The sequence below is a fragment of the Diospyros lotus genome, chromosome 5, assembly GCF_014633365.1.
Source record: "Diospyros lotus cultivar Yz01 chromosome 5, ASM1463336v1, whole genome shotgun sequence".
Taxonomy (NCBI): domain Eukaryota; kingdom Viridiplantae; phylum Streptophyta; class Magnoliopsida; order Ericales; family Ebenaceae; genus Diospyros; species Diospyros lotus.
The window spans coordinates 9,442,215-9,453,838 of record NC_068342.1 but is presented as its reverse complement, the minus strand read 5'-3'; the positions used below and the strand labels follow the sequence as shown (position 1 = coordinate 9,453,838).

Below are 11,624 nucleotides of genomic sequence, written 5' to 3'. Positions count from 1 at the left end.
AGTTAGTAAATAATTTGTTGTGAACACAATTAAATAGATGAATATATATATGCACGTAAATAATTTTTAATCTGCAAGAATGGATACACACCAAGAAATTACACAAGATGTAGCGAGAAAATCACTTTTATATTGATTTTCCATAGTCTTTCCGGCTTACTTGCTAAAAAATTATTAAAAATCATTTATAATACGTATATTATTTATCCACTCATTTAAATATTTAGTTAGTTAACTTCTAAGCATGGATAAATGCATTATCATGTGTATATAAATATTTAGTTATTAAGTAGTTTGCCAAGTATTTTTTTCCTCGCCAAAGTATTTTTACCTCTAAAACTTGTATTAAAATTAAAGATAGTAATAATTAATAATTAAAGTAAAAAATTAAGCATGGGTTTCCAATACTATTTATAATATTTATTTATAACTTAATTTTAAACTCAATTAATCTTCTCATCAATTAATTAAAAATATTTATAATATTATTTTTGATTAATTCCTCAATTAATCCCTCAATCAATCAAAAATAAATATTATTTTTAAAGAATATGAATAGACAATTTAAACTATTAATTAAATCATAGAAATTATTTATTTGTATAAAATAAAAATAATTTGCATTTAGTACTTATTATTCCAAAACAATTGGAGATCTCCTATAAAGTATTTTGAAATTTTTCACTATCAATTAAATAAATATTATTAATAAAAAATTTGAATAGGCAATTTAAATTATTAATTATGTCATGTATAGATATATAATTTCTCAATGAATTAAAAATAAATATTTTTTTATAAATATTATTAATCAAAAATTATTATAATATTATTTTTGATTAATTTCTCAGCTATTAAAAAATAAATATTAATGTATGGGTTTTTCAATGTTAATTAAGATTTAACATATCACATTTGCAAAACTATGGAAGAAAATTAATACACAGTGAAAGAAAAATAAATCAAAATTCATATTTTCAAAGTTTTGTTATCACTGCAAAAATTAAATTTCAAGATCAGAAATTAAAAATTTTGAGTAAATTTTTAATTAGCATTGAAAAATCCAAACTTTCTCACATTTAGGAGTTTTAATTTATATTTATATTTATAATTTGTAAATAAATATATAATATAATAAATAATTTTACTTTAATAATTAATCAATCACTACCTTTAATTTAATGCAAGACTAATGCATGAGTTTTTTAATACTAATTAAGATTTAAGATATTATGTTTTCAAGACTAATATATGAATTTTTTAATATTAATTAAAATTTAATTTTTAAATTTATTGTGATTATACCTCTTGTGCATCGCACGGGTGAACACTAGTATACATAATAAAGTAAGATAGTTTGCAAAATAATTTTTCCCCCCAAAACTTGTATTAATTATAATTAAATTGTTATTACTAAAAGTAGTAGTAATTAATAATTACTATAAAATTAATAATAAAATTTCCAATATATGTGTAACGCCCCGCTTTCCCGGGCGCGTTATATAATTTGGGACAATTTCGGGACAATAATTTTTTTATTTCAAACACTAAAGCTAAACCGCATCATTTCTCGAATTCGTCCCAGAATTCTCATTCATTAATCTCGAAAATAATCATTATACACATCAAATGCTGAAACAAAGATCGAAACCTGATATCTTAACATTAATCATAAATAAATTCAACATTCCTCAAAATGTTCAGAATCTAAAATAGCATAACTCAAATATAAGGGCTACGTAACATATATTTCATTCTTCATGCACCCTGCTAAGTGCCATTTCATGCCTCATTTATTCTCGAGTCTGCTACAATCTCCACCTGGAACGTTTAAATATTCCAGGGGCAAAACCCAAGTTAAATGATGAATCATCTAAGTAAGGGTACATAATCATATGTCATATATGTATGCAATGTCTTACCTCGTAGGTGTCAACTGCACCCTTGGTAAGGCAGCGGTGCCAATTCATACTCCCTACGGCCTCATATGCGTGTGATCAATGACATCAATGTGTATTTATATATTTCATAGTCATGTCATGTATGTAGTCTACGTGATGGATACATATCAGGGCATGTCAATATGATGAAAACATTTTCGAGGAACATAAACTACTTACAAACCAAGCATTTTCCATAAAACTAACTTTAATTGGAGAGTACCACTTACCTTCTCAATCTTATCAGGCTACCTCGATATCCGTGTCTTGCCTCGATTTACGTGCCAACCTTAAAATTTGGACAAATCTCTTTAACTTTAATCCCCAGGCATCCTAATCACCATATTTATTTAAATAAGCATTAAAACCTATTTTTTCATAATTTTTTGCATTTTCTATAATTTTCTCTCTATTTCTTCCTATTTTTCCTCAATAAATCCAGATTAAATATTTCTAAAATATTTTCTCAAATATTTCACTACAAAAATTCATAAAATAATATTCTTGAATTTTTAAAATTTTTTAGGAAATTTTACTTACCTTAACTCGGCTTCCTAGATATGCGTGTCATATTTTCGAAACGCGTGCTTGAACTGATTTCTCGTTCAAAATTTTTGAAATATTAATAAATATCCAAATCCTATTTTTCAGGATTTTTCTAGGATTTGTTTTTCTAATTTTTTCCTATTTTTCTTTTTTTTCTTTCTTTTTCTTTTATTCTTTTTCTTTTTTTTTTCTTCCCCACTTCATCTTCTTCGCGCCTCTACTTCTTCTCCAGCAACCATGCCTCCATTTCTTCTTTTCTTTCTTTTTCTTCTCTTCTTTTCTTATTCTCATTTCTTTCTTTCTTCCTTCCTTATTCTTCCTCTAATTCTTCTTCTTCTTCCTCTGCAACTCTCGCCCCTGCCAAGCGCACACAGTGCGCCTCCTGCGCATGGCTACCTCGCGGCCAATACCGCCTACCGGCCTCGTCCCCGTGCACCGCAGTCTCCACCGCGCACCCGATGCTGTCCGGCTCCACTGCACACAGCCGCAACCACCACGATCGCCCCCTGCTTCGCGACGGCTTGTTGGAGCTTCACGACCATGGCTGCCATGGCCGCGGCTGCTTGCTTGCGGCCGTTTCGTGAGCCTCTACCAAGCCCTTCAGTCGTCGCCGCATCGTGTGAACATTGCCGCGGCAACCTCCTTGCTTGTTGCAGCGTCCTGCCATGGTTGCGCACGAAGCTCGCGGCTATGGCTGCTTGCCTCCAACTCCCTCACGACCCAGCTCTCTCTCTCTATCCCTCTCTCTCTCTCCCTTGCTTTCTATCTCTCTCGATCCCACGATCCAGCACTGCCTCTCCCTCAGCCACGATCACTGCCAATTTATAGGCAGTGGCTCCACATAAATATCACTGTTGAATTGCTTGCCTACCACGCACATCATTTAATATGAAAATCTCTACAAATCTTACTGCTATAACCTTCAAATCTCGCTGCCACAATCTCCCCATTTTGCGGTCAAAATCTCGGCCATTAAAGCTTCACAGAAGCTTCGCGAAGCCATTACATTTGCAGAGCATGGGCAGTTGCACGCACAACACATTTATAAACATATATATATAATTCTATATTATATTGCAATAATAAAAATTATATATTTAAATTCTAAAAATTCATTTCTATTTCACTTAAATAATGATCTAATTGCAACTATGCCCTTAAATATTGAATTTATTTGTATTACAATACCGAAAACACAAAATTAATAATCCAATTATTAGTTGAAAATGACGATTTCGCCCCAGTGTCCTTACTGGGCTGTTGTTTCATCCCAAAACTACTGAAGGGTTGTTCATTATGCAAAACCGGAGCCCCCCTAAGGTTCCATTGATTTTTCGGGAGCTTCCTACAACGATTCGATTTTTCAACTTAAATGGCAACTGTATTTTAGGTATACCGAAAATTGTTCTCGATTCAATTTCTTTCGATACCATAAATCTTATCTCGATACACTCGTCGAGACCATATAATTTTCCATAGACAATTTCACTCTGAGGCACTCCCTGCAGTCGATTCGATACTTATAACTGCTATCAATACAATTTTTCAATATTCTAAACTTATTAAAATTACGTGGCGGCCTTATACAAACATAGGGTATTACAATATGAGTTTTTCAATACTAATCATAGGTTTTTCAATGTATTATTATGTGTATATTAAATATTTAGTTAGTAAATAATTTGTTGTGAACACAATTAAATAGATAAATATACATATACACGTAGACAATTTTTAATTTGCAAAAATAGATACACACCAAGAAATTACACAAGATGTAGCCAGAATATCACTTTTATATTGATTTTTCATAGTCTTTTCAACTTACTTGTTGAAAAATGATTAAAAACTATTTATAATGTGTATATTATTTATCCACCCGTTTAAATATTTATTTAGTTAACTTCTAAACATGGATTTTTCAATGCATTATTATGTGTATATAAATATTTAGTTATTAAATAATTTGCTAAGCATTTTTTCCTCTAGTAGTCTGCCAAAGTATTTTTTACCTCTAAAATTTGTATTAAATTAAAAATAGTAATAATTAATAATTAAAGTAAAAAATTAAGCATGGTTTCCAATACTATTTATAATATTTATTTATAACTTAATTTTAAACTCAATTTATCTTCTCATCAATTAATTAAAAATACTTATAATATTATTTTTTATTAATTCCTCAATTAATCCCTCAATCAATCAAAAATAAATATTATTTTTGAAGAATATGAATAGACAACTTAAACTATTAATTAAGTTATAGAAAATTATTTATTTGTATAAAATAAAAATAATTTACATTTAGTACTTATTATTTCAAAGCAATTGGAGATCTCCTATAAAATATTTTGAAATTTTTCACTATCAATTAAATAAATATTATTAATAGAAAATTTGAATAGACAATTTAAATTATTAATTATGAAGATATATAATTTCTCAATGAATTAAAAATAAATATTTTTTATAAATATTATTAATCCAAAATATTTATAATATTATTTTTGATTAATTCCTCAATTATTAAAAAATAAATATTAATGTATGAATTTTTCAATATTAATTAAGATTTAACATATCACATTTGGAAGACTATGGAAGAAAATTAATTATATTTTTAAAATTTTGTTATCACTGCAAAAGTTAAATTTCAATATCAAAAATTAAAAATTTTGAGTAAATTTTTAATTAGTATTAAAAAATCCATATTTTCTCACATTTATGAGTTTTAATTTATATTTATATTTATAATTTATAAATAAATATATAATATAATAAATAATTTTACTTTAATAATTAATCAGTTATTACCTTTAATTTAATGCAAGACTAATGCATGGGTTTTTTAATAATAATTAAAATTTAAGATATTATATTTTTAAGATTAATATATAAATTTTTTAATATTAATTAAAATTTAATTTTTAAATTTATTATGATTACATCTCTGGTGAACACTAGTTTTTTTTAATAAAAGAATAGTAAAATGAAAGAACACTTGTATAAATCATTTTCATGTAATTTAAGATCTTTAATAATATAAATTATTTTAGAGTTTAATTTAATGTATGTGATTTTTTTAATCCTCTAGATTAATCTTTATATATATATATATAGATAGATAAATAATTAATTACATAAATACAAATATACACAACTAGTGCATTAAAAACAAAAACAAAAGACTAGTGGGCCTAGTAGCCCAGCTTTGATTCAGCAAATGTTGCTAAAAATGTTTATCGAATCTGTGACTCTCCCACATTTTTTTAAAATTTTCTTTATCTAATTATATAGTTTAGGATTGATTTTAATTTAGTTTTATATAATTAAAGATGTTACTAATAACAGAGGTGTTCTGAGAATTTTAAAGAATTTAAAAACTAATTTAATAAAAAAATAAATTATAAAAATATTTTAAAAAAACTTAAATCAAATCAGAAGAGAGGTACTAACAATTTAATCTTAAGTGTGCCGTTAATTTATTTATATGGATGCAATCATGCAAAAGCAGGAGCCAGAAGACACGGCGGAGTACCGTTGGGTCCCTCGCAGCAATAGACTGTGGCACTTGGAGTTTATACTTTATAGCCACCGAATAATAAAAAATCTCCTCCTCAAATCTGCATCTGCTTCCTCATTTGCACTTCGCAGAATCTCTCTCTCTCTCTCTCTCTGTAAAGATGCTTCCTTTAGACCTTCTTCCCACCTCAGGTGTCACTTTCCCCAAACCCAACCATAGATATCCTCCCATAAATGCCTCCCTTCTTCTTCCAAATCACAGAAACCTACCCAGTTCGTCTTTGATTTTCAACAAATCCATCTCCCGATTGCCCGAATCCGCGCTTAAAGTCCCCCGCCACGGCCTCTTACTCAGAGCTTCTTCGAAACCCACATCTCAGATCTATGGAAACCCACTTGGGTTTTCTCTCAGAGCGGCCGCCGGCAACTCGGAAGCCAGCCCAAGTGGAGAAATTGACTCTGCAAAGCCAAACAAAACCCTCCAACTGGCCGTGGTCTTTGGCCTCTGGTACTTCCAGAACATCGTCTTCAACATCTACAACAAGAAGGTTCTGAACATCTTCCCTTTCCCATGGCTTCTCGCCTCTTTTCAGCTCTTTGTGGGCTCTGTCTGGATGTTCTTTCTCTGGTCTTTCAGGCTCCAACCATACCCTAAAATCACCAAACCCTTCATTCTTGCCCTTCTCGGCCCCGCCCTTTTCCACACCATCGGCCACATCTCGGCCTGCGTTTCATTCTCTAAAGTCGCCGTTTCTTTCACCCACGTCATCAAATCCTCGGAGCCCGTTTTCTCGGTCGTTTTCTTGTCCTTTCTCGGCGACACATACCCTCTAAAGGTCTGGCTCTCAATCCTCCCCATTGTTCTGGGTTGCTCCCTGGCCGCCATCACTGAAGTTTCCTTCAATTTCCAAGGCCTCTGGGGGGCTTTGATTAGCAATGTCGGCTTCGTTCTCCGCAACATTTATTCTAAAAAGAGTTTACAGAGCTTCATGGAAGTGAATGGATTGAACTTGTATGGATGGATCAGTATAATCTCATTGCTTTATCTGTTTCCAGTGGCAGTGTTTGTTGAAGGGTCTCAATGGGTTGCAGGCTATCATAAGGCCATTGAAGCCATTGGAAAACCTTCCACATTTTACTTTTGGGTGATTCTATCTGGGGTGTTTTATCATCTCTATAACCAATCATCTTACCAAGCTCTTGATGACATTAGCCCCCTGACGTTTTCAGTTGGTAATACGATGAAGAGGGTGGTGGTGATTGTCTCTACTGTGTTGGTTTTCAGGAACCCTGTTAGGCCTTTGAACGCGCTTGGATCCGCCATCGCCATACTTGGAACTTTCTTGTACTCACAGGCCTCTTCGAAGAAAGCTGAAAAGAAAATTGAAGGTGAAAAGAATAGTTAGAAGGAATTAACTGGATGGTTTTTAATTCCTAATTAATTTGTTTGATATGATAAATTTTGAACTTGTGTTGTTCTTTGTATCCCGAGCTCAAATTCCATCAATGTCAAAAGAACTTGTTCATTGCTGATCGCCCTTTCCTTTCTGCACCATAACGTGTTGGTTCTACCTTTGTGGTTTAGATTTTTTAGTGAACTTTGTAAAGATTATTTTAGCCTCAGATTGCTATGTCTAGGATAGAGGTTGATAGAGGTTTTATTTGTGCTGTGCAAGGACGAACTACTGGAAAGTTTACCATTTGCCATTACTCAATCGCCATTTCTATGACTATAAGAATAAAATTGAGAAGAGAATTGAAATTTTGTCTAAACATAAAAAGTATAAATCATCTTTGAAATTAGATTGATTATCATCCTTAAGCCATGAAAATTAGGTGACTTAGAGTTTATTATGAGTTACGAGTTTTTTCAATATTTGTGATTGGTTTTAATATAAATTAATAAAAGAAAATTCGAATTAAACATTTTCTTATTAAAACTCTATTCAAAAGTCTTAATCCTAATCGATCATAACAATTAGTTTGGCCAAACAAAATGAAAAAAGAAAACTGTGAATTCACTTTTTAGAAAATAAAGTAAAAATTACGACCAATGTTTTACCTTTAAAAAAGGACATCACTTTTGGTAATTTTGTCTTATGTAGAAATTTTTGTAAAAAATTAAAGGAATTTGTGACCAAGATCACGTGACAAAGACGCGAGTTTCACGATGGTAACAAATTGTTCACACGAGATTTCTCTTAAGAAATAATAAACCACCAAAGCAATTTATTGAATAAAAAATTAAACTTTTGATAATGTAGGTGTTAACCACAATAAAAAAAGAAATTACAAAAAGACCAATACTGGGTGGGATATACTAAGTGTAAGTACACAAAGATAGGATACTCTCATAGTTCTGAAAGGCGCGAGGCGCAGCGAGACGCAAAAGGTCCTAGAGTTTGAGGCAAGAGGCGTACGAGGCGAGGCGCACCTTTGCGAAGCGAGGCGCATCTTTTAGGAAAAAAACTCAAAATCTTGTAAAATCATAAATAACTATTAAATTATCAATAATAACACATTCGTATCATTCATGATTCATTATCTTCAAATTCTATAAACTAACAACATCAAAGTTAATTCATTCATCATGCAAATTCTAAACTAAAAATATCATCAAAGTTCAAACTTAAAGTCTCAAACTTTACCAAGTATCAATTATAATGCAAAGTTCTAAACAAATACATAAACACTACAAGTCCACAATCAATATAAAAAAGTTGTTTCGCCCGAAATATACCACCTTTTGTTACTTTATGACAAAATTTACATGTGGTGGTATTTCTATCATTCGGATCAGCTTCAAAATAATTCCATGCCGGGTCCGTTTTGGAAGTGGTTGACAACATTTATTGGGTTGTTGCAACACAGTTTCAACTTCCACAAAATTCTCCTAATGATAGAAATAAACTATAAAGACTTAAAAGAGATATCAGCAACCAGCTGCCAGCAAAAGAAATTAGGCAAGAATGCAAGAAATAAACAAATAAAATACAAGTAAAAAACTTACAAGATAGGAGAAGACCGTGGGCAGCTTAGCAGCTTCAACTTGAAGAGCAGATGAGAAGAGAGGCGAGGAAGAGAGGAGAAAATCGTGGGCAGAGGAGAATAGAGGAAGATGGCGCAGCTGGAGAGGAAATTAACAAGCTAGGAGGTGGGCGTGGCTAGATATGAGAGGCTGTTGGAGAGTGGAGAGGAAAGGAAGAAGAAGATCAAGGGTTCGCGGCTGGAGAGGAGAGGAAGAAGAAGATCGAGCCAGCTGGAGAGGAGAGGAAGAGAGGAGGCAGGCGTTGCTGGGGCTGGAGAGGAAGAGGAAGATCGGGTGAGCAACGAGCTAGAAAGGAGAGGAAAAGAGGAGGCAGGCGCGACTGAGGCTAGAGAAAAAGAGGAAGATCGGGCGAGCTGGAGAGGAAGAGATGAGGGGGTCGCGGCTGGAGATGAGAGGAAGAAGAAGATCACTGGAGAGGAGAGGAAGAGAGGAGGCAGGCACGGCTGGGGCTAGAAAGGAAGAGGAAGATCGGGCGAGCTGGAGAGGAAGAAATGGGGGTTCGCGGCTGGAGAGGAGAGGAAGAAGAAGATCGCTGGAGATGAGAGGAATAGAGGAGGCAGGCGCGGCTGAGGCTAGAGATGAAGAGGAAGATCGAGCGAGCGAGCAACGAGCTAGAGAGGAGAGGCAAGCGCGGTAGATGCTAGAGTCGGGAAGAGTGAGGAGCGACTGGGCTGCGACATTTAATTAGAAGACCTAGATTTCATGAGGCGTGCCTAGGCGCACAAGGCGAGGGCCTCACCAAAATCGCCTCGCCTCGCCTTGGCCCAGGCGAGGAGCCAAATTGGCGCCTTAAGGCGCCTCGCGCCTAGGCGCACCTTTGATAACTATGGATACTCTCTAGCCTAGGCATGGAAGCTAAACCTCTAAATTCCAAGATCTCCAAATAATAAAAAATGAGCAAATAATATCCCTATCACAAAATGAAACTAGATAACCTTTCATTAAAACAAAGAAAAAAAATTAATACAAGGCATTTGACCACGACCAAAACTATTGAATGAAACACTTAAATTATATGCCAACAGAAGCACCAACAAAATAAAGGCAATTAACTCCTAATGCACTCAAGAGGTAATTTCACTTGTAATTAAATAAGAGTCTGACTTTAAAAAAATGCTTAAATGTAATGAAAATAAATTGATCCCTAACTAACTTAAGGATTTAGTTAAATAAAGAAGTCGCCATACATTAATACTTGCTAAAGATTTATCCATTCCTTTTCATCCAAATAGATGATAAATAGTAGCAAGAATAAGCCTATAGCAAATCAACCAAACAGATTTGGAATGCCATCTTGAAGCTACGGAGGCAACACCCTCCAAGCTTGACCTATTTGGCCAATAGAAAGAAGTCATCTTCTTGACATACTTCAAAACTTCTCATGAACATTGGCAAGTAAAAAATAAATGTTCACGATTGTCTTCCTTGAATAAGGCACAGTGATTTGGTTGAGAAAGGAAAGAAGTGATATGGTCAATTGTACTCAATCGCTTGCTAATTACTACCACAATATAAATGTAGTAGAAAGAATCACAGTAAACCAAAATAAGGGTGTCCAGGCCTTCTTAGCACCTTCAAGAGAAAGCATTTCAAAGCCAAGGCATCAGAGAAGTTACCATTTGAGCAAGGAAGCCATTTAGCTATAACCTTCCTAGAAAGACTAGGCAGATAATCAAGCACATTGCTTGTGATCTCATCTAGCTCCCACAATATCGAGTCTAAAGAGGTCTTCGAAAATTCTCTTCTGTTGAGAAATCTCATGTGTAAACCAACACACAACCAAGAACTACGGCAGTACCAACGATCCAAAAAATCCGAACAAAACGAAAAATGAAAATAAACGCAACACACACAACACAACAGAAACTGAAACAATGAACACCGCATGTACGTGTTCGGATCAAAAGATCCTACTCATGGCAAAGACTCCGCCTCTAGTCAATCCACTATAATGATAATCAAAGGATTTACAGCAATATATGCACAAGATCATCACAACCTTCACAAATCAGAAACCAAACCAAAAAAATACAAGACAACTATATAGAGTACAACGCTCAAAATCCCCGAGCAATCCCACCATTCTACCTTCAATCACTCCCACAAAGAAACACCCCAAGTGATACACTTACCGTGAGACGAGATCAAAAACGCCTTGCAGTCTTCGTTCTTTTTGATCGTCGAGCGCCTTCCTCCAATCTTGCTGCAACTAGCTCTTCGTGTGCACTGTTCTTCTTGCCCGATTAAGGCTTCTGATCGAGTGTGTGTGTCAAAGTGCTTCTCTTCTGATTTCCTCAAATTCATCCATATATATATATATGTGTGTGTGTGTGTGTGTGTGAGTCAAGTACATGAATGTGATAAATAGATTTGATACAATAAGCTTGGGTTTGGGCTTATTGGGTTACAGATACCAATGGCCCAACCCAGTTATTTATATATAACCCAATTTAATTATTTGATCCAAATAAAATATATGATAAAATCAGTATAAACTTTGTTAATATATTTAATATCAAAATATAATACAATATGCCATATGCTACATACATCATATCAATCTATTT

General features: G+C 33.4%; 1 protein-coding gene across 1 annotated transcript; it reads left to right on the top strand.

Moving 5' to 3' along the window:
* The first annotated feature begins 6,099 nt into the window (after positions 1-6,099).
* Positions 6,100-7,534, top strand: LOC127801099 (xylulose 5-phosphate/phosphate translocator, chloroplastic). The gene has a single exon (XM_052335955.1). It carries the CDS (start codon positions 6,170-6,172, stop codon positions 7,412-7,414), a length of 1,245 nt encoding a protein of 414 aa, XP_052191915.1. The 5' UTR covers positions 6,100-6,169; the 3' UTR covers positions 7,415-7,534.
* Positions 7,535-11,624: the final 4,090 nt, after the last annotated feature.

Excerpts from the sequence above, each read along its gene's own strand:
- LOC127801099 (XM_052335955.1), top strand. The coding sequence starts at position 6,170 with ATGCTTCCTTTAGACCTTCTTCCCACCTCAGGTGTCACTTTCCCCAAA.